Genomic DNA, 25,852 nt, shown 5'->3' on the forward strand with positions numbered 1-25,852 from the left:
AAATGATGAACGCGCGATGATAATTAGACTGTATATACATAGAGAAAATAAAACATGCTTTTATTCAAATTGGGATATTTTACCTGTATTTGAAAAAATATGAATCTGCATAAATATATACAGCCTATTTCTAAATGGCAAATAGTTGTAAATATAAGAATATTGCGAATTAAGATTGCTCTTCTTAAATATTTGTTCATGTACAAACGTTTATGATAGTCTTTATTTCATATATTAGTTATGAGTTTCCCTTCAGCCAATGTTCTTCAATACAGTCAGCACAAAGCATAAGATATATGTATGTGCTTATATTACACTTTAAATTATCGAAAAGATTATTTGCGTTGTGATTTATTGCTTTCAGCGAATTAGCATTTAAAATATTAATAGAATAATTTATAGGAAATTTTATGAAAGTTTCCGATATCAATTACATGATATTAACAGTTTAAGTCAATATCGACGATACGAATCAATAGTATTGCTATTATCGATTCTTATGCGATTCTGTTCAACTTTCAATGTTTCGACGTGCTATTTTCGCGTCAATGAAGCTATCCAATACTGTATAATACTAATTTAAATTTGAAATCACACTAATAGGTTTTAACAAATTATTGTCCTTTTTCTAACTTTTCTAACAAAGGAATTCTTAATCAAGTGCAGTACGAACGATCACTTATTACATTAAGTCAACGCAAAAGTTCGTTTGCTCCTTTATTCGGTCGGGTGGAAAGTATTATAGTATATTTACATCAGGCGAACGAATGCTCGATCGTTTTCCACTCTAGAAAAATAAAAACATAAAAGTGGAAAAATATAATCTGTTCATGCTTTCATGATGTATGTGTGCAATCTTCACAAATGTTCGCAACGTCAAGAAAACATGAACAGATACACATTTCCACTTTTATTTCTTAATTTTATTAGAGTGGGAGAAGAGCGGGCATTTATTCTATCGATGTAAACTCTAGACGCACTATTAGGAGTATGTCTTTTTTCAAATAACAAAAAATTAAGAATAGCAATAATTATCAGTGTCATATGATCTATGTGACAAAACGATAGCAAAGTAAAGTATATTTGTTAAGACAAATTGAAGTATGAGTACTTTCTTCCTTACTTGAAACTTCATTTACAGAAACAAATGAACTTTTGCATTAACCTATATTAATTGGTTTCTATATTTTTAGTCATAGCTCTGAATCGTATCTGCAGGAACATGTTCATTTAATGTAAGTTATAATGAACCAGATACATATATGAAACATACCCTTGCAAAAGTATAAGAAACAAGTATAACGATACTATTAGCTTTAGAAAATAATTGTGCTTTTACTTCTACAGATTACAGAAGTACTTCGAATTAAGACACCTCTGTGTGTTCTTTTTGTATATTTATATAAAATAGGTAATTAATTATTAAATTATCACTTAATTTAGTTTTGTATAATTCAAATTTCTATATGAATACAATGGCAGCGAAGAGCTCTACTCAAAATTACGTATTCTTCGTGTTTCACTTTAATAAAAATTACACAGAAATTACTGAAATTATTTTTTTACTCTTACAAAATTTATAAAAACCATTATCATCATTAGAGGTATTTCAAACGATACTTTGACTTCAAAAACCAGCCGTCCCTTAGCGAAAATAAAATTTCGTACTCTAGCTGCACCAATTATTAATTGTATCATTATTATCGAAATTGATCACTAGATCATTAAAATCATCAAGAATAATCATTATATCGATATGCTCAAAATGGGAAAGAATCGGAACAAAAGAAATAAATATTAATCGAAATGGGAAATACTTGAATGATCAAGATTTTATCAACTTTTTAAAAATGAAGACACATTTCGGTTATAAAAGCACATAATTTTTTTCTACAGCTAATCTCAATTTCAATCCTACTTTCGTTTCAATAATATAATATATAACAATGTTTTAAGAAATACTTTAGCACAAAATTCACACTTGTATATTGATAAAATATTCTTTAACAATAGAAAAACGTGATTAAGTCGACAATAACTCCAAAAATTTAATGGAGTTTCGCATCTAGCAACAGAAGTACAATCGACGAACAATACGATATCAACCAATTATTGATTGTATCATAGGTACATTCCAAAGATGCTATTAACGTTTTGCACTTACAAATGTTTTAATATCATGAGTTGAAATGTATTCAGTTCACAAAATTATTAATCACGAATTTTATGTTTAAAAATATGTTCTTTCTTCTGAAAAATATGTTCTTTCTTATGTAAATTTTACAAGCACTATATTTAACAAAAAATCAAGTCTGCAAATAACGATAAGAATCTAGACAATCAATAATTATCTTGATTTTTTTAATAAAAGTTTCGAAGAAAATTTCATTGTAGAAGGAAATTTATCTATTTTGGAGTGAATTTCATTCCATAATTATTATTTCGCCTAATCATTTAGGCAATTTGAGAAAATATTATTTTTAAGACACTATAAAATATAAATGTACACTTCCTTCCGTGAGTTATAAGACACTTACAAACTTTTAACATAAGTTTTAATAAAATACGTATTTAATAAAATCTTCAGAAAAGAATATAATTTAGTCTTCATTATAGTACACGTGGTTAATAAATATCAAATTCGTTTCGTAATTACAACATTCATTTATGTCTATCATAAGTATTGTATATTAAGCTTCTCGTGAACTACGGGCAATAGTATACACACATTAATATATTGAAGAATAAATGATACTAATTAATATTTCTTAATTGATGCAAACGTAAATAAAGCAATCATACATTTTTTCTCATAAATTCTGAAATTTTTAATCATCGACTTGACAAAAAGAGATGTTAAAATACTTTCCAAGCGCAAAGGGTTAACAGAAAGGAACGGTTTATGTAACGGTTTATAGTCTGGTCCAAAATATTTCAAACTTCTAACACAAACACGTAATACGCATATTGCGATCACAGAGCAGTTTCCAGGGTCGGAACACTAGGACTACGAGCGACGTTTTGCATTGTAGCATTCTGAGGGGACTCTGATCTCGCGCGGAACATATTCTTCGTATAAGCATGTTGTTCCTGATTGGTCGATGTACCAGATAAGAACTGGGCCCTAGCTAGTTGATTGCTGATTCTTCTCGACTCAAAAGCGCTTATCGCTTGCTGACACGAAGGGGTAAGTTGTGAACAATTTACAGGATACGAGATAGTCGTGAAATTGGTAGTCTTGCTTTGCGTATGCGTGTCTGAAGTAATTGAAACGGACGGTAGAGTACTCGGAAATGAAGGAACTGAAGCACTGGTCTCACGATTATTATTGTTATTCACAGTGGAATTCTTTGTGAATGCTTGTTGCGCGTTTGTTGTTTGTACATTTTTACTGGAAGATTCTGTTTCTATTATATCAGGAGCTTTCGTATCTGAAGATTCTATATTAGAGAATTTTAATCTGTCGTTACACACGATGGAATCTTCATTGATTTCATCGCTACAGAGGTCCAATTGTCGCCTAACGTTCAGTCTTAACACGGGAGAAGTATTCTCTGGAGATGGTTTCATGGCCTTTTCCTCAGCAGCTGTGTCTTCGATTATCGTAGACGATAATACGTCCGTTCGTGGCGTTTGAAACCTCCAGACTGAGCGGGGACTAAGGACTTTGGCCAACGAAGTCGTTTGTTGGACGTTTGATGATTGCTGCTGTTGGTTCTGCTGTCGTGATAGTTTCAGCTGCTCTGCCGCCGATACCCTTACAGGTCCGGTCTTCACGCTCTGCTGAAGGAGCAGCCTTTTGAAGTCCAGTCGCGATGTAGCGGGCGAGGATGGTTGAACGTTTTGTGTTGCCTGAAATGGGATGAATAAGATGAACTGATCTTTATTGATATCACTGGCTTCCTTAGTTAAAACGTTCTATCTACTATTTCATAACATTTGAGAAAACTTGTATTGTTATTTAAGCCTTCTTTGTTTCGCATCATTTCATTAAAAATATTTAATTATTAGTTTATAACAACCCATACGATTTCTACGAATTTCTACGAATTACAACTCGACTTCACTTAAAACGTAAAACATGGAGAGAATTCCAAATATTTCAACATATCTTGGAAAAAATACTAGATAGGAAATTTTAACTAAAGCAACAAATTAGTTGCATAATAAGAAAGATAAGAATAGCAATACAGATATTGGAACACGTACAGTGAATTAACAAATTTCTACTATTCGAATTTTGGTAAAAATCATATAAAGTATGAACATATGGTAATTATGACGATTATAATTAAATAGATAGAGTCAGTCAAAAAATTTTCATACATTCTATAACAAGGTTGTTGTTGTTAAAATAAAATTCTACTGAATTTTACCCCCAACGTAATGTATTTCATGTCAAAAAGACTATGATCAGGAGCGACTTTAAAAGTAAAACAATCTTGTGACAGAATTATTTAAAATAATGAAACTATTTAAACGATTTTCTCCTTCGTAGTTGTTTTGATATTTTATCAGGACAACATATTTTATTATAAGTTATTCATATGTTAGTAAATGAATATATTACACACAAAGATACGATGTGGTGATGTAATAATTATTAGGAATAAGAACGATCTCACTGATTTCAATGAAATATGTTGTCAAGATCAACATTCTGAACAACTTTTTCTGATGCATGAAACCGCCGCTCCACCTTGGTCCCCGAGATATTCGCAGAAAACTTCAATTAAGTTTAGATTACGATCACACTTCATTCTCATAATAGACGGCCGCGTTTTTATGCAGCCCGACCTAAACTAAATAAGAAGAAAAATAAATGGATTATAGGTTGAACCAGAGTAACATATATCTAAAAGCTACAGCCAAGCAGTGCGCAGGTTATATGTACAGTCGCAAATATAAATGTAAATGTAATAGAAGTTGTTCAAAATGTTGAGCGTGACAACATATTTAAAAGTCAATGAAACAACGAGGTTGCTCCTATTCTCAATAATACCGTGACATTTTTATAGGGTGTATTACTGATTTAATAAAAGTGACACGTAACTTTCTAATATGTAGTTTAATTATATTGACTTAGTTCTTTGAGTACTTGAATCGTGCGTTGTGCGAGTAACTTTATGTTTAGAATAAACAATTCATCTTATAAAACGTTGGGGTAAAACAATACTATTGTAATATAATGAAAAAACATCAAATATGAGAAAATAAATTTGGTAACGATACTTTTCACGCATTGTCTATATTACACATCCTTGCTACGTCGCACAGATATTTTGGATTCAAAAGTAAGATTATTGTATGTCTAAGAAATTATTTCATAACTTGTAACCGCAATTTCAATGATCCTCAAAGTGCATCAGACTAGTTTAATATTTTAAAAAATGATTAGCAAAACTTTTTTTCATCTATGTCTGAGAAAAAATGTCGCAATATGACTCAGTAAATGAGTCAATTTTGGTAAACAGGCCTTATTAACAACGAGTAATAAGATCATAGTCATCACTAATATATATATATCATTATCCAATACAAAGAATTTAGTTTTCATCATCTTGGAATACATGAGCTTCTCAGAGTAAGTAATTTCTTTCCTGAAAATTGAATATTAATCGTGTACTTATATAATGAAATTATAATAATAGGAAATGGTGTTGATCGATTTAGCTTCCAAGTAATTTAGTATATATATAGCATATCAACCACATCAAAGAAGTTTTCATATTTCTACATACCGACGTTTTTTGTGATTCGGAACTCCAGCTATTACCACTTCCAGATATCATCTTTACCAACGAATTGGTCGATCCGTAGGGAGAGGAATTTTCGTTATCTTCCTTAATATTCAGCCTTTTCTTCGATTTATGTATTGCAGCGAACAGTTCTTCGTTGGACATGGTGCTCTTCGTCGGCGAAAGGATCAAGTTCGTTGGTGTACTTCGACCAGACGAACTTTGAACAGGAGTGCTTCTTCCGGAGTTGGACATCGACAACGAGTTATTGGCGGTTTGAGCCAAACGTTCGGCAACAGTTGGCATACTACGTCCAGTCGGCGTGGACGACTTGAAACTATTACCGTAGCCGTGCCCGATCGGAGAAATTGGATTGTACTTTAACGCATCAGCACTAGGAGACTTCGTAACGGGATCACGAACAGGCGAGGACGCAAAGAATCGATATCCAAGCGCTGTTAGCCCTAATGGTGTTGCGAATCTGGGTGAAGAAAAAGAAGATTCGAGTTTAGAATGAATTCCTTTTAGTGTTTCTTTTTGATATCTTTGAATTATCTTGTTATGAACATTGATAAGTTACACTTACTACGAACTTATTTACATTTACTACATACGTTTGGAAATTTAAGGAAATATTACTGCGTTATTTCAATCTTTTGGTGGATGATATTGTAAAAGAGCTGAGATGCGAAAGACCCGGAAACTTTGTATATACGTATATATCACTACATATATGTACATATGTATAGTTTGTATATATAATATATAAAACGCACATAAAATAAAATACGTATATATATACATATCAAATATACATATAAAATATATATATAATTAATTAAATAAATGTTTAAAAAACATCATTAAAAAGCGATTCATAAATTTAACATGTCATGAAAGTAAAATTTACTTCTGTTTCTTACAATATTGCTATATCTCACATTGTTTATATCATATTACATATTTCCCTCAAAATTTAAAACAAATTTTATACAATACTTTTCTTATTCTTATTTACTTTCACTATATAAGTTAACAATCATCTGCTAATTTGTAATTTCTTTTTTAGAAAATAATACAGTAAAATATTATATTATTATTGGTCATTTCATTCGGATAGTTCATATCCTTTTTACTTCCGTGTAAATTACTTCTTTAATGAATTATAATGTATATAACGTTATAATATGTCACATGTAATATAATGTCACATTCATTGTGTATAATGAATGAAAATATACATTTTCAAATATTCACTCTTAAAAAGATTCTATAAAAATATAGAAACTTAAAAATATTATGAAATATAAAAAATATTTTATTCGTAGATTATAACAAATTAAACATAAAAGTTTCTATATAAAATATAGAAAATAAAGATATTCATGAAAATTATAGATTGTTTGTTGACTGTGTTTCTTGTACTGATCATAACATTCACTTTGAAATCTATTTATGCAGTAAATTTATTGTTTATCTATTGTACTTTCCGTACTAGTTGCAACATTTATAGCAGAATCTCGAAATTATCCGAAGCAAGCATGACACACACCGTTTAAATAATCGACCGTTTCCGATAATTATAACCGAGTAATTTTGTTTTCGTATGAGAGAAAATTGTTTATTCTGAACTATTTGGTAAGTATTGGTATTCGGCAAAAATAAAAACTTGTGAATAAAAATGTAAGAATTCGTTTCAATTCTTATCCTTGTTCAATTGTCGAATGTCAAATATAACGTGTCAAACTGAGCTAATCTCCAGTTGATTCTTCATTCCGATAATTAAGACTCTGCTGTATTGTCACATCTATTTACCCAATTAACCATTACCCACCTATTTCTGAAATCCACAATCGGTTGTTGCTCCTGACTTTGCATTAATCTATTCTCCATTTCGATGATCTCTGGCGTTCTTTTACTCAATTCCATCTGAGAGCCATGGCGATTAGGATCCTGTTCTACCATCACCTTCTGGCCATGCTTGGCAATCACATGCATCGTACTCAACGAACTCCGTCCAAGACCCCTCGTGATATCCGGCGTGACACTTCGAGGTGGTTCGACGTCCCTCTGTAATCTTCTCGATGGTAGCGTGTAAAATTGTCGACTAACGTCTTTTCCAGACGCATAGTATTGCTGGTTTCTGGCATTTCGCATATACACGATCTGACGTTGGTCACAGTCGTGTTGCAAGTCGTTGTAATGTGATGTTTTACTCTGTTCGAAAAATTTATCGTTACTGTTGCACAGATTTCGTCGAAGATCATGAGCGTAAATATTCGGAGGATGAGCTGACTGTTGGCCATAGTTGACAGTCGTCTGTTGCTTTTCACACGTTTGTATCTTCTGGCATGTGGGAGGGGCCTTCAAGATCTCTTGGATTTTCTGCTTCTGAGGTTCATCGAGTTTAGGAGGTGAAATATAAGGTGGAGGTTGGACTATCCCATGAGAAGGCACCGAGTCTATTGCCAATAGTGTATTGTCTGAAACAAAATAATTAATCATTTCCCTTATTCGTGCCCAATGCAATTTGAGATTTAGCTTAATTTTGTATTATCTAACGATTAATTATAAGAGTTTTGCAGATATTAACGCCTTGCTGTAGTTGAGATTAATAATTATTCAAGATATTTAAATTCGAGTAATTTAATTTCAAGCTTGTATTTTTTTTATCATTAAGCATTTGAAACTTCATGCGAATTTTATTTTAGTTATACATGTAAGTATCTACAATAATTGTGTATAGACAAAAAGCATTGTGTATAGATATAAGCTTTTTCGATATTATTTTACAGTTTTATGTCGCAATTCTTCAAAAACTTTTCACATGATAAGTTATTTGACTTAAAGTAAAGTTAAAATGGAGGAGATGGATGAAAGAAACACGAAATAGGAATAATATTACAGTAGAACTTCGCCTGTATAAATCTGTCGCGAAAGAAATAATACATATAACATACACTGCGTCTCATAGCTATAAAATCGCCAAAAAATTTCTAATTCTTGTGTGTCGTGATTAATGTGATAAGGAACGAAGTTTGCAATGTTTGAAGTTGTATTGAGAAACAATTTTTTTTTCTTTTTTCTCCACATTTTCTTTAAGGGATAAGTTCTATCGACTGAGACAAACAAAAGCGATTGAAATCCAATTTATATTAGTTTCATAATAGAACAAGCATAACAGAATATTTTATTAATTATCTTCTAATTTTCAATAACTTTTACTATTTGACTTTGTTATATACATATAGTTTTAATTAGATTTTATCATGTTGTAGAGAATTAAAAATTATATTTATGAGATGCAATGTATATAAATCAAGTTTCTTCACCTAGGGGCATTTGAATATAAATATCCTTACTGTGCGTGTACATCTAATTGAAAATAAATACCTAAAATTACGCTGAAGGATATGTAGGAAAACCATGAAATAGGAATAACATCATAGTAAAACTGCATTTGCACAAATTTATCGAGAGACAAAGAGTTTATATGAATGAAATTACTATAATAGGTTACTGATTCTTCTTACTATCTATGATTTTTCGTATAGTAAAAATTTATATCCAGATATCAATCGGTAAAGGTATAATTAATAAAGCATTAATTAAAATTTCGTTTAATTCATATAGACGAAGTTATAAATGAAGTATAAATGTATGATAAATATAATTTATACGATAAACTGCACATTATCTAAGAAGTGTTTTCTTCAAGTCAAGAAATAGTTGTAAGAATTAAAATTTCATTGCAAACTGCAGAGAATGTGTGAAGTCAAGTAAAATAACACGTTTTCATAATATAAATGACGTAGTGACTGAAATACAAATGACTTGAAGACAAAATTGTTTAATAGAGAGCAGCAGGGAAACTTGAAAGAATAGGCCAAATCAACTAAATAACAAATTTTATATTCAAGTTGTTTTTTAGGTAATTTGGCTAATTTGAATAAAACTTAAGAAGATCTTTCTTAAGCTTTAAATAGAATTAGATCGTATACGTTACTTGTTAGACATTCGCTTAATTGATACGAATTATTACACAAATTGCACATATTATTTGTTTCTAAATTTTTGCAAAATCTTGCCGTTAATAAATATTACCGTCAGTTTCGATTCAGTGCAAAAAACTATTATTTTCGTAATTCATCTTCTGGATTTTCATACTAATATTATATATTCACGTCAATACAAACGATATTTAAATTTTTTAGATAATCCGTGATAAATGACTCTAAATTAAAAGATAAATTAATTCATTAATAGCATTATTGTTAGTAAGATCAAAGCAAAGCAAGCATGATACAAAGATACATTTGCATATGCAAGCATTCGGCAAAAGCACGAGAAAACTGTAGCTCATCGATCAATTACTCAAGTCCGATATAGAATGCGGCTTCGTAATTTCCATGAATCATATTTAATTTTAAAAAATGATAGAACAAGACTAGAATAATCTATTTCAGCGGTTTTCAAATAGTGGTACGCGTCCTATGGTTATAAAAATGTTACCATCCAAAAATAGTTCTGAGAGTACTTCAAATCATTATACATTATTATACGGTGTATATTTATATCACAATTATTGTAATAATTTAAAATAAAAATCATATATATATATATATATGGTTTATTATATATATATTATTATATAATATATATATAACTAACTAAATAAATAATATATAACTAATATATTATTATATTAGTTCAAACTTTACCCGTGTAATCATAATAATTCGGACTGATTGCAATGCAAATGAAATTTCGAAATGTTTCGTATACTACACATAACACATTCATAAAAGGTCTTTACATGTGTTCGAATACTTTACTGTATAATTTTGGTGATCCTGAAATATTTTAACTTTGGTGTCGTTAGTACCCACGAAAAAGTTGAAAATTACTATTCTCTTTGATTGAATGTACATTCGAAGGATGATAATGAACATTATATATCGGACCCGAGTTTTTCTTGATGGAGTTAAAATCAAAATGTACTCACCATAACATGAACTATAGTACTACGATATGTACGTGAGCTATTAGCAAGGTTGCCACACGCGTGTGAGGTGCATTTATTTTCTCTAAAACTAATATGCATATGTACATAGACTAAGTGCACGAGTGCGAACATAGACACGAGAGTGAATAAAAAAAGAGAGAAGGTAAACGATAGGTATCGGGACAGGTTGGAGTTGAATAATAACTAGAGTCTGTCTAAAATCAATTAATTTTCAAGGCCACTGAGATATAATCCTGAACGTATACGTAAATTATATATGAATCTCGACAAACTGTTAACATATAACTTCAAGACTAATATAAAAAAAAGTATTAAGTTTGGTTGTAAACATTTTATTAGAATGTTATACACAAATATCGTACTATTAGAACTTAACGATTAGAATAACTATTTTGATATCTTTTCTTTCGTTTGACGAAATTATGAAACCGGTTATCGATTTATTTTATTATATATATGATTTATATCATATTTTGTACGATATTACCTCAAACATATAAAGAATAAAAAATTATGTAACATAAAATTGAATTCTATATTATCAACAAAATTGATTTTTACATTATTCATTAGTAGAAATTTGTCTCTTATGTACATTATGTAAACGAAAAATGCAAATTTCCAAATATAATTTTTTCAAAATTTTCAATAAAGCACTACATAAAGTAGAATGTTATTAATTAAAATACTATTGCTGTCCATATAATTGTCGTCACGAGTTTTCAGGCACTGCTGATAATTTGACAAAAAGATGTTGTGAATAAAAGTTAATCAGCTTTCAGTTAGCTGCATATTACGATGTAAGAAATTGAAAAAAAAATTGTTTTTTTCAACAAGAAGTCATGGCCACCTTGATTTTCTTAGACAACATTACGTACTTTTGATTCCATACTCTCGTAGTTGATGTTAAGACGAGTTAAACGACCTACTATACTTTGTCTTTGCAATAACCATGAATCGTGAAATGTTACCGTTAAAAATTATTTTATTTCAATCAAATTACACATTTCAAAAATGGTAAGTTTCAAACAGATAAATGTTAATCATACGTATATTACAAAAGGGGCATAAACATCAGCGTAGTCGCAAAACATACCAAGAAATTCGTTGTGACGGCATTGCAGCAGTAATCAGTACAAAGAAAAAAAAAACAAAAGTACTGTATAGTTCGGAATTGTGGTTAGAAAATTGTAAACCATAATTGGAATATTCATCGTAATTGACCGCACTCTTACACTATACAATGTATGTTTACATTTACGCGCTGTTTATACTCCTTTTGTAATATGCGTATGACTAACATTTTTCTTTTCGAAGCTCACCAATTTGAAATGTACGATTTGGTCGACGTAAAATAATTTTTAACAATAAGATTTCCCTTGATTATGCCAATATTTCAAGGTTTAGATATGTTGTTTCTAGGTCATGATATAGTAGGTCGTTCACCTTGTTGAATTTAACAAGCTACAACAATATCGATTCAAAAATACGTAACATCGTTTCAAAATATTGAAGGTAATCTTGAGTTTTCGTCAAAAAACAATTTTTTTTTTAATTTCTTATATCGCAATTTGTAGCTGATTGAAAGTTGATTAACTTTTATCCAAAATATTTTTTTGTCAAATTTAGTATCCGAAAAGTCGTGGCGACAGTTACGTCGTATCGCCTGTATTTAAAATTATAATATAAATATAAATTATAATATAAATTATAGTACTTGTAAATAATTAAATATTTAAGCTATATTTAAGTATTAAAGTACTAAACATTTTAAAAAAGTATTATTGAATCGATAGTTCAGAAATTTTCTACTCCTCCGAATAAAATACAAAAGTGAAGGTATTGTAGCAAAAAAATAGAATTGCCAGTTTCTTCGTAGACGAGAATATAGCCTTGAGTAACTGATCGATTTTAGGTGAACTACAATATTTACAGTGAAGGATGGACAATATATGATACGATACAGGTGAAACGTGAACGTGAGCCGAAAGAACAAATAACAAAATGCAACTATGATTTCTATAAAAAATGAGTTCTATTCACACCATACATTTCTCATAAAGGTTTAACGACATAGTTCTTCGGTATGTACATTCGAATGGCAAGATGCGCTGTATTAATCATCGATCGAATACAAAAAAAAGTAGGAGGAGAAATATACACATTTATAAACATACAAGTGCACACAAGTAAGGAATTAGCCTTATACACTATATAGTAACACATAAGTACGTATATACGTACATGTACGGTACAAAATACTGCATGCTCCTCTACCCAGGTTGTAAGTAGATCTCTAAATATTAGTCGCAAGCTGATTAACTCTTGCTGTAGCGAGAGAAATATGAAAATATGCGGTATTTGGTGGTGTGTTATTTGACTGCATTGATTAAAATGATGACCCCGAATATGAATTACAAATTAATTATCGATACTCAGATAATAATTGTAAAGTTAAGTGTTTTTAAAACATTTTAAAATTATATTGCACTATCCATATTAGTGAAAATTTTATTTTTTTCAATTTCTATTATTTAATGTCGCATCAAGCGCTTGGATGGGTTATTCAATTATAACTTCTCTAAGTTCTTCATTAAAGAATATATTCGAATAAAATATCAATATGATTTTGCCATGGCATAACCTACACAATTATAAGTATTTTAGTGTTTCTCATAATAAAGTCTTAAAAATCGAATTTTCTGGATTTTCTCGTATTTCGATATACAAAGTGTTTTACGTTTTTGTTATGAAACTGCAAACATATAATTATCAAGTGAAAATAAAAGAAACATTAGATTTGGCTGCAAACATTTTATTGCAAAATTATCAGCAAATATTTAATATTATGTGAAACATGTAACTACAAATTTTTCATTATAGGATACGAAAAATCAATCGTGTTTATTGTAATAAGTTACCTTCATATTATGTTCTTAGTTTTAAAATAATTCAATAACTATAGTTGCAGCTATGTTTTCATATTCTACAACAAAATATAAAAATATATCTTTTGTAAAAGTTAAACTTTGACTAGCAAGCAAATTGATAGGAAAAATCTTATACAAAATTCGACTGAATTATTTTGCAATTATTTTATTTTCAAAATAAAAATTTGGAATTTGTCTTATATATTTATAATTTTTATAAGCTTTTCATAATACAATTAGTTGAATTTATAAGTAAACATTTTCCTACTTATACACTATATACGTATGTTTTATATTGCGTTCAATATCTACTTATAATTTTGAAAAATGAATGAAACGTAGATTTTATAATAAAGCGTTTACTAAATTTCACATAACGTTCTTTATATATTTTCACTTATAGATTATCCTACACAACTTTTCAGATAAAACCGGATAAAAACAAAGTATTCGTTAAAATTTCTAATAAATATATATAAGCATAGCAAAAGCTTGTCACTTACAAAGATCATATTTGCAAAGCAATATTATAAGAAAAATATTTCTAATTGCTTTAAAAATTGTATTTGATATTTAACTTCAAAAATCATAATTCGAAAATAAAATATTTGCAACTAGACCTGTATTTACATGATATTTTTCCATCATTTTAGCTACTAGTATATACTCCCAAAAGTATCACGAAACATTTTAAAAACACTATATATAAAATTTTCAATATATTATATTCTTGTTTTACTGATAAGCGGTGCATCCTAGTGTCCGATGGCGGATGAAAGATTGATTATGGATGAAGTCCCTTATCTGAAGTTAGTCACTAGAATGTTAGTGCTACGCGCTACTTACAACAAGGGGCAAGAAGGAGCACGCATCAGTTAACATGCGACACGGCAAAGTCGAGGCACACACGTTTTCACCACATGCCGAAACCTGAACTCGTTTGCTATTTGCTACACAATATTTTTTCTTGTTCTTGTTCTAACTTTGCATACATCGCTGCTTATTATGACGCGCGTAATTCACAGTAAACGCTGATGACACCCAGTAAGTATTAACAGAAGTATATATAATGCGATTTGGTATATTTACATTACAACGATGATATTTTTCTAACATGAATAATTGCAAAAATCCAACATAAGAAAGCAATCAAATTAAATGAAAGTTTAAGAAAAATACATAATACGATACAATTTTGTATTTCACACATAAAATTTGCATTTCCAATAATTGATCAATTGATTTTGCATGTGTTCCTTGCATTTCTTTGTTTTCATTGTGTTTCGTTACCTCGACCAACGATGAAGAAACAGAAAACGATAACAGGAGCAGTTATTTACCCGTATATCGTGTACAGGATTTTACTATAATTCTCTCTTCGATGCATATACGTGGCATACACTAATACTTACAGAACAAGCAATTCTTCCGTATGAAAGTGATCGAATCCACTGTTTACGTGCAAGTTTCTGTAATCCAATATGTTCTGACTCGTAAAAGGAAAGGTGAAAAGAACGACGAGCACATACGAGAACGTATATATACATATATGTACATTATTGTACATATATGAAAAAGTTGTATAGTAACTTAATCTAGTCTGCCAGCAGGATGGGCAATGGCTATAATCTCCAGCTGGTGAACACTGTCTGCGAAGTATCGATATATTCCGCTTAATTTCTTATAATGTTTCTTTTGCTCTCCTATTAAGTTTCGACACTTTCTCAGGTCCTTTTTCGTTTCGACAGATTTTTCTCAACGGTCATTGCTTTCGAACAGGTAGCACCTTTTACTATATAAAAATTAAAGGAACTAATAATGGATATTGATCGGGTGGCCTGAAGGCGTTGCACTTTTTAAAATTAAAAGCGATCTTTTCTTTTAATTTATCTATATTTCTAAATTTAATAAATTATTTATTTACACGGACGGATTTCATTACACTTTTATTTTCACAGTTATTAAACTTATTGCAGATTTTTATGAGATTGATACTAATGGTTGACAGATTATTTTAATATTTTAGAAATAAAGAAAAACGACATTGATCAATAACCTTTAAGCTGCTAAACAGATTTAATAATGCGATATTTTGTCTTAGTATCTACCATCGATGTCTAGCAATAGTTATAATACGTGTAATAACACGTATAACACGAAAATGTCATGCATGTGTGTCAAGATTAACTTATTAACCTTTGCAGAACCAATTTGTTTACCGTTTAAGAAAATTTAGTTTTTAGGTAATAAGTAATAGAAACATATTTTTCTGAATGATTTTATAAAGAATATATAACACATTAAGCTTTACCAAAAACAATCACATTTACTGTTTAAATAATTAGTAACTTATTAGTCCAATCGAGAGTAAAAAAATTAATTTTCATACATATATGTATAATATTCTTCGTGTATTCAACGTGGCTGTTAAAAAGCCAAGTCTCGTATACATTAATTTTAACCCACTTTTTTAAATTTATTTTTTTATGTAAAATCTTTATAATAAGCTTTTTATATGTATAATATTATTGTCCATTTACATTTTGCATATCATGAGATTATTTTCATTAACACGATTGATAGTCGAAAATTGCTTCGTATCTCCAAAAGACAATAATTTACAATAAATTTTACTGTTAGACGTTCATATAAATGATTCATGGTACAATTCATAGAACTCAAGCAGTAAATACACGTCATATGTTAAAAACATAAAAATTATAGATAAATGCTGCACACGACAATTAATTATTCCTTGCGTTCATCATATTCTACAGCATAAAATTTAATGAGACAGATATATTTTTCTTTGAAACGATTTAATAACGAAGTAAGTTTCTATAGCATCAGACAGTGGATTTCATTTTTATCGAGCAACATGTCATGTTGCTCCACTTTTTCAGTAACTACTATGATATATGCGGCAGCCAAGACGATTATCAAGAATGTAATATGATAGCGCCATGAAACATTTCTTTTCTTCAATTATACGGAGTATTCAGGATATCGCTACGAATTTTTCTTTTTAATATCATCGTGTTTCATGTTATACGCCAAAGAAAAAGCGAAGAATGGCGTGTATGTATGAAGAACCCTACAGTATTGTGCAAAAGCCTTGATTACAATTACACTACGTTACTGGTCATATAATCCCAACTGAATTTTCTAAGATATAATACTATTACACGAAAACGAATTGTTCCAAAATTTGTGAATGATGTCCTTAATAGAAGATTGGTTGTAGAAATTTCATAGTGTTATTCACTTGTATGGTTAGTGTTATTCAATGGTATTATGAATGATGATACAGCCTTGATATAAATATTGTATAATATGTATGAAATTATTTAGAACACGCAAGAAGAGAAAATCAAGTAAAAATAAAAAATCATTCTTTTGAAATACTGAAAAGTGAAAACAGAATGACAAAAAGTACAAAAAGATATTCGATAGCATTTTCGATAGAAAATTAATTTTATTTGCAATCTATTTATTTATTCATGATACTGACATTTTACTATTTTGAAAATGAGGATAAAAATGAAACATCTTTATTTGGTAGGTTTAAGGCTTTTGTTTGGTACTCCGTACTGATTTCTATAAATCATAATATCTCCTAAATTTTGTTTTATGTTATATACTATTTATTATTTAATTCCTTTGTTTTCGATTATTTTCAAACTATCTACTAATACTACATTAAAAACATTATTTGACTAACTAGTAAGTATTCTATTTCCTGTCAATAAAGTTTTGAAATATGTAATATAGGAATACCGTAATAATTTGATTATATATCCTTAAATTTTTCATTGTTACGTAATAAAGTACAGAAAAATAAATATATATGTATTTACATATTTAATGTAATTAGATAAGTACTTTAAAATGTGCAAAGAAATGAATGTTGTAAAAATTTACAAATGAATTTTTTCATAGTTTTCGGTAACATACCTATCATAGTAAATAAAATGACATTCATACTTTTGACATTTAATAAAGGATTCATTTAAATTTGGCAAAATATAATTTATGTGCGTTTAATATTATTGAAACCATTATTTTCCATAAAAGTTATTTGAATTGAATGATACCAAACAATAATATACCAATATTTTTATAGTAGAAAGAATAAAAAATTCTATTTTTTTGGGTAGATGGAAAAATTAAATTGTAAAATTTTTCAAAACAACATCTACAAAATAGTTGCAAAATGTTTGTTGTGATATGCGATATGTTTATTGCGACTGTATCGTATACATAAATCTTGCAAAGTAGCTTATTATTAGAATCTTAAAAAAAAAACAAATTCCGATGGAATATTAAAAGGATAGAATTAGGACAAAAGTATCACGAAACTTTCCATTGTCGATTAGACGTGACTTGCCATTGAGTTGAATAAAATTACTTCAAACATATAAGTTAATCGGTTATCAAATGATATGATTAGTAATTCCACTTTTGTAAGTAACGGTACGTGACCTATGGTTATCTTCCGTGACGTAACTCGAAAAGTACTTAGCAGGAAACCGATTATAAACGAGAGTAATAAAATTACATTTATATCGTACAATGTCAACCAGCATGTTAGTATTTAAATTTAAAATCAATTTTTATCATCTTCTATTCTTATGTATATAATTTTGAACATACCTTAAAAATTAGAAACTTAATTTTCTGTGTTTATATGTGTGAATATATTTGTGTTTATTTTTTAAATTTTCTCTTAGAAATAAACACTTTTGATATATATATATATATGTGGAAGTAGATAAATATCTTTTAACTTATTAACAAAAGCACCAGAAATTTGATTTAATCTGAAAAATGTTTGCGTTAATGAATTAAAATTTTTTAAAGAATATGTGTCAGAAGTTGTATCTAATCTTTAAATATATTTTATAAAACTTTAATAAATCTTACACCATTGCTAAATAAATTGTAATCTTTCAGTTTAAATCTGAAACCATTTAGAATCAAAGGCATTTAATGGTGATACGAAACGAAAGTAGCTACAAATACAATATGAATCTACGAGAGTAAAATTATTTGAATATTGAACATTATTTAGTGCTAAGTATTGAAAATACTTTAATGGGTTTAATAGGTGTTATCGTAAAATTCATCGCCGAGTAAGAAAGTTACATTTATATTGTAAAAATGCTTGTTGTCTGACGATGATAGTGGGTAATATTAGATTAAATGTTTTAGATTTCTCGTAATAAATTCCGTGATATACTATATAGTTCCATTCTTGTTCAATGTACATGTGAAGCGTCTCATCAGTTGAATTTTGGAATAAATATTTACATAAAGTAATCAGAATTGTTTCGACAATTATTGGGAATAGCAGAGACCTAACAGATTTTAATGACCTTGAATTGTTATCATAAGTAACATCCTGAACAATACTTTCCTACAACTACATGCGTATAACCGTCGCGCCGCTGGATCTTAGTTTTCAAGATACTTGCAAAAACTTTCAATTAAATGTAACTTATGATTCCACTTCATCCTGGAATAGGTGTCCACATTTTTATACAGCTGAACCTAAGCTTAACTCACTAATGACAAATATAATCGTTTTTGATATTGTATAAATAAAAAAGAAAAATCAATGGATTATAGGTTAGACCAGACCAGTATCTAAAAATTAAAGCCAAGGGGCGCATTGTGGCGGTTATATGTGCATATAGGGAAAAGTTGTTCAGAAAGTTGACTGTAACAACATATTCCACGATCATTGAAATCGGTCAGGTTGCCCCCACTTCACACCTATTCACGTGGACATATACTTTTAAATTATACATGTGATCTTATGTGAATTTATGGAAAAGTGTTTTATAATAATTTATATTTCTCAATATAACCACAGGTAGATATTGTATGAAAATTTTCTATTACCATAAGCATTAAACATGTTAAAAAGGCATGCTATTTATTTCAAACCGCAGTTCAGGAATATTCGACTTTCTTTATTGTATTCCTTTCATTATGAAGCATGTTCGAAGCTACGCCCAGTAAGATCAAATCTAGTTAAAACGAAAAAAGAAATTAATAAAAATGCAAAATTCGATATCGAATAACTTGGTACCGATGAGATTACATCCTGATGTTGGTCATGATGTTACATCCTGCCCGCAATCATGCAATTTTTTTATTGCGTAGAGTTTTCATTTATTACTTGAAATAATGAAGATAATTGAGATAAATACACTTCATAAGATTTTGTATATTCTTTATATCATTGTATTAATAAATATGTATGTAATAATCAAAGTGAAAATACAATCTACGCGTTTCTTCTACTCTGAAAACCATTTATAAATAGATCATACAGTATAAATCATACAGTATAGGTTCACAGGAATAATTATCAAACTTCTGAAAGCGTGCGCCTATGAATGCGTTGTCCCCCCACATCATTATTACATTTTTGCGCTAGATTTATCCCTTTTCAACAAGTTGCTCGTGGAGTAGATATTAACAGAAAAAGAAAACACAAAAATTGTAAAAAGTATTGGACATAATTCAAGACGAAACACTGTATTTCATAAAATGTCGTAAACATTCATAAAAGTTAATCATTCATTGATAGCAACTTGTTTTATTCATGTTTGTTTATGTATCACACTTGTCGCCAAGAATGAGTTTGTTTTATAACATCACTGCTTGGCACGGATAATGTTACAACTCAAAAAATGTATATTTTACAGGAGGTACTTTTTAAGTTTTACAAAGAAATCCTTGTGAGACATTTCAGTGACATTATAAAGCTAACTTAACACAAAATATGCCACTATTAGTGCGAAAGCACTAAAACCTTTCACTTGTAGTGTCACAAAACAACTGTAAATGTCACTGTTGTAAAACTAAAACCAGGTTGATATCGGCATAGGTAATAATTTTTCCCATTGAGGCAAAACTAATGGAATTATAAATTTATCATTTTACATGATAAAAATAAAAATATCATGTAGACCTTCTATTCAATAAAAGCAAATTTCAAATTTTTTATATTGTGCCACTATCAATGGCAACTAGCGACATGACAATATTTTATTTTATTATAGGCAATAAACTTCAGCAATGATATAATTTACAGTAAATATATGTAGACGTATATTTGCTCAAATAAGCTTGACACGTGTTTTGATAACTTTAAATGAAATTAGATTTTAGATTCGTAAAGAAGATATAACATACATTTCCTTTGATGCTGATAAGTGGATTAAAACAGATGCTTCACTTTAAATGATATTTCCTATATTTTCCAAGTAACAATAATATTTTTAAATATTATTATTTGTATAACTAATTTTATAAACGTATACACTAGCATGTACTACATGTTTTACATTCAAACAGAAAAAATTTGTAAAGAGAAGGACTTAACAAATTATATATTTGTACCAATATGTAGATATTTTTTGAGAAATTAAATTTAAATATTTGATTTTAATCAATCTTCTCCATTCTCTCTTTTTTTCAGGTTTTATTTCTAAGACTAATTTAAATTATTTTATATTATACAAACAGAGATTAATTATCAATGGAAGAGATATCCTATTCACACGCAAGCCATATTAGCAAATCTTCATCTGATATAGTTATTTAATGATATACATAATGTTTGTATTGTATCGTTTGATATTATACGATTATCGATTTCATTCATATTAAACGTCGTTAATAAAGAAATACAAATGTCAGAACACAATTATTATTGCAAAAGTAAACCGGTTCCACATTTGGAACTAATTTCTGAGTTCTTTAATTCTTATTTCTCTTATAGGAATTATTATAGAAAATGGAGTAATTTTGTTTATGATAGTATTCGATTGGTTAGGAAACTTTATTGTTTTGCATATATAATAGTGTTGTAATATAATAAAACTAAATCAAATAATAATGGAGAAAATACAGATGCGAAGTATGCAAGGCGATATTATTTTAAAAACGAAGATACGAACAAATCCCAATCAACTGTGCAAGTGTCAATTCGCGTGTTAGTTAAATGTACTTGTATATTCACTCATTTTGCACCTTAAAACAAAATTTAAATCCATCTGAAAGTCTCATATATATGTATGTATCGCTGGTTGACGTTGGAGCGTGTTATTTTATATAAAAGTGTTTTATATAGGAAATAAAATATATGCACTTAAAACAGATCTGACAAAATAATGCGATAGAAAAGATTAAGGAGTTAATGTCTGTTTCTTTGATTTGGATTTTTATATGTAAGATATAGTGAAGGATGTTGTACCTGCTAAAGTGTCAGGAAACTTGAATAGATTAATCCCATCATACCGAAGAGATATTTGAAAACATTAAAGATGATTTAAGCTTAATCCTGTTATATCATTTGGATTGTTTTTAACTTAATTGGCTTTCTATATCATTAAAAATATTTGTAAATCTTAAGAATATATGAAAGACTCATTTCAATGCTATGGTAAATTTTTTCAATAAAACATTAAAAATCCTTTCATTTGTTAAAATGAGAACGAAATGGGGCATAATAATCCTAAAATCATAGCAGGAGTATGAGAGCAATCCAAACTATTCTCATGCGTTACCAAACATGCATGCATTGTAAATGCAACCAATCAAACATTTATAGCAACATATTATTTTTTGTAAATTCAGTTTCAATTGTTATTCGTACTTATTCTGCATAATCCATAATGTGCTTGTAATAACAATCTTCGTCGGAAATTTTTTAAATGGAGACATACATATAACGCGAACTCTTGTGTATATATCTCGCGAACAAACTTTCGACAACAGAAGAGTGACGATAAAATAAAACACAAATACCGATAAATAAAAATTATTACAATAAAAAGTAACAATCTGGTAGAAAAATTATGTTATTTATGTGCCAACTTAAAACTTTTCCACTTATTACTGAAATTAATTCCAACGAAAATAAATTGTAACAAAAGATATTAACACTCGAATATGAAACATCTATTGTTTAACAATCAGCAAAATGCGTTATTTACAACGGCAGTACTTATGTCAATAACAAGTTCAAAAAAAATATAATTCACTGTCAGAACAATGCGTCCATGTACATACATACATATTTCCTAAGCAAACTAAAACCTGCGACTTCTCAAACAGAAAAAGAACAAAACCCCGATAATTAAATTAAAGAACATATTGTGGCAAGTTAGAAATAAAAAGCAAAAAAAAAAAAACAAAAATAGAAACTTTTTGACTTACGATGTCGTCTGGTCGCAATAAAAAGCAAATGCCTCGCCAGCATGTTGGAATGCAACTGTAGCCTAAGACGATTGTCAAATCGCAAAGACCACACTCGTCTTACAATCAGTTCTCTCTCAAGCTATCAAGGCTGGCGACTGCCTGTCTAGCGACAAGGTTTCCTCTTCGTTGCTAGACTGATACCGCCTTATCATCGCCACTTGTTAAAACCGCGAATTTCTTCCCCTCCCAGCTCACTGCCAACGCATTCACGCGTGAAGATCTAACAACTTCCTGATGCTTTGTGCACAGGCCTCCATACAATGTCCGAACAATAACACGACGAACATTCATTGAAAATCGTGAACAACTTCAATATCGACTTATTTCAAGTTTGCATATTCTTATGATAGACAAATAATTTACGGTGCTAGTTTTTAAATTAAGTTGGTCTTAAGGGGTAGGTAGAGGACAGATGCCTGCAAAATCCACGAAAAGTTACGTCAGCTACCGATAATAATGTCAGATGACTTAAGTTCGTGAAATAGATAGAAATCTTCGAAAAGCTCGAAGCTCGGAAGGGGTTGAGGGATCGCTTAATCGGTAGAGCTAGGCGACTGCCGGGCGTGAACGTGGCCAGATCGAAGTGAACTGAGGATGGTGGCATCCGCTCGAAAGTATTTGAATCGTCTGCTACGAGTAGGAGGGAATTTTATTTATCTCGATTTCGAATTATCAACTGGGATAAACATCACGTCTGATGCAATTCCGTTAGTTGTTGAGCCAGCGGCTAATGATGCTGATAAGGGCTAACAAAGTGAGGCTTCATTGGGGGCTCCCTGGAGTTTTCCAGCTTATCAGTCTCCACTGTTAACTTTATTGTATGCTGTACACTGAAGCGAAAAATTTCCTATTCACTCGTCATCAAACGCACTATAATTCCTTTCCCTAACATAATGACTGCTTACGAAGGATTCGTTTCAACAGTGGTTCATAAACAACCGTTTATGCTACCGTGATGTTTCTTATAATTTCCATCTTAGTTTTATTATAGGTTCCGGTTGAAAAGATGAAACGAATTAATGAAAATGTACCGCAATTGTAAAGGGTTATTTTAAACCGTTGAACTCTCAATCACCGAACTATTTATGTTAACCCCGTAATACATATATATATTATATAAATATGAAGAAAAAAAAATATATATATGCTTTATAATATGAAGTTACACTCATTTCGTGAATTATAGTTCTGGTTTGACAAATAGCAGGTTTTATTTGTAGTAATATTTGAGCCTTATCTTAAGTTTCAAGTCTTCAAAGTAAAAATTAATAAATATAAATTATTATATTGGAGATGTTTTTATAACACTATATTTTTATGAATATGAAATTTATATGTAATTTAAAAAATGGAACTTGAATAGAGATATGTATCACACACCAAATAGTATAATGAATGTTTACTTTGGTTATTTTATATATTACACACGTTGTGTATTCAATATAGATTATATATAGGGTGACCTCTGGTGTAACTGAGGATGTAAAAGAGGATGATGGTACGTGAAAAAATAAAACTATTTTCGAAAAGCTGAATTTATGTATTTGCCTGATAAGCATTGCAGATTTCGTTGTAAATTCTAATTATATTTTTATTTATCGAATAGAATAGTGAAGAACACACAATGTAACAGAATAATAAGTTCAATGACTTTAAAATAGAAAGATTTAATTTTAATAGGAAGAATAGGATATGAACTTATCAGTTGGTATTTAATTAAATAGGAAACAATTCAACAATTTCTAAAATAATAAAATTTATCACATATAAGTATCCTATTTCATCATGTGTTCTTCATTATTAAATTCAATAAATACAAATATAGGTAGAGATATTAGTCTACAGCAAGGTCTGTTAACACTTACCAGAGTTATATATATTTCATATTTATTATAAATATTTTTTATATATATTATATATATTTGAAATCAATTTTTTCGAAAATAATTTTATTTGTTACATACACTTCCGGCTCTACCACATATTATCGATCACTCTATTTGTATAGTTTATATAAAATGTACATCACATATAAGAATATGAAAAATATCCAAAGTAAAGCATCTCTCTATTCTAAACAAATCTTTACATTTTTCTGAAACGAAGTTACATACGAAAAAAATTTAGTCTATGTCCTTTACTTATTTCTCTATGATGAATCACCCCACCCTGTATTGTGTTACCAGTTGCATTGTACTTGCATAATATCACATTTTGCATCCAACGTGGTATTACAGAATGCAATAATTTACACTCCTTTACCTATCAAGAAATTAGGAGAAATGGGGTTAAACGTGAGTAAAATCGTAGAAGTGTCGGAAAGCAGATAGAAAACTCTGCAGAAAAATGAACTCACTCTATTAGCATAAAGTGTATACACATGTATAAGTGAAAACTATATATAACTATGTATAACCCAAGAAGGAAAGACTACGAAAGAGGAGTCTATAGACGACAAGGAGAAGATACATTCTTTATCTGATGATATCAATACTTGTAATCAGGTGGTCGCTTATGGACGAAAAATAGGAAATCCGTGGCGTGTTAAAAGTAAAAAAAACTAATGGAAATGCGCATGTAATGTTATCTATTAACCTTGCGAAAAGCATGCACTTATGTACATACATCGGTTGGGACTGGTTCGATAGGCTTTTATCATCGAAACTATTGAACTCTGAAATATTCCGTACGTCATAAAAGACGACAAAAGGAGAGAATTCGTATTTATCGTTTCGCAATGTTAAGTTAGGGGCAGCTGCCGATAAATCGGACGAATGAGTCGGTAGATACAGGAAACGTGACTTTTCTATCGTGTCTACGCTAACGCGGAAAAACATTGTTCGATCTCGTTATCGCAACCGTCGAACGGATCGTTTGCCGTT

General features: G+C 29.6%; 1 protein-coding gene across 5 annotated transcripts in view; it reads right to left on the reverse strand.

Annotated features, from left to right (window-relative positions):
- Positions 1-1,976: 1,976 nt before the first annotated feature.
- Positions 1,977-25,852, reverse strand: part of gukh (NHS actin remodeling regulator GUK-holder) — a 218,705-nt gene continuing 194,829 nt past the window's right edge. For 4 of the 5 annotated variants that reach the window (XM_069115851.1, XM_069115871.1, XM_069115878.1 and 1 more), the window contains 3 exons: positions 7,573-8,221; positions 5,742-6,219; positions 1,977-3,852 (listed from right to left, as the gene is read on the reverse strand). In XM_069115851.1, coding sequence (XP_068971952.1) covers positions 2,974-3,852; positions 5,742-6,219; positions 7,573-8,221 — 2,006 coding nt within the window. In that variant the 3' untranslated portion in view covers positions 1,977-2,973. The remainder of the gene's footprint in view (positions 3,853-5,741; positions 6,220-7,572; positions 8,222-25,852) is intronic. The other variant, XM_069115861.1, reaches the window with a different exon arrangement.

This window comes from Bombus flavifrons, chromosome 1, assembly GCF_040668555.2.
Source record: "Bombus flavifrons isolate JBK064 chromosome 1, iyBomFlav1_principal, whole genome shotgun sequence".
In the NCBI taxonomy this organism is placed as follows: Eukaryota; Metazoa; Arthropoda; class Insecta; order Hymenoptera; family Apidae; genus Bombus; species Bombus flavifrons.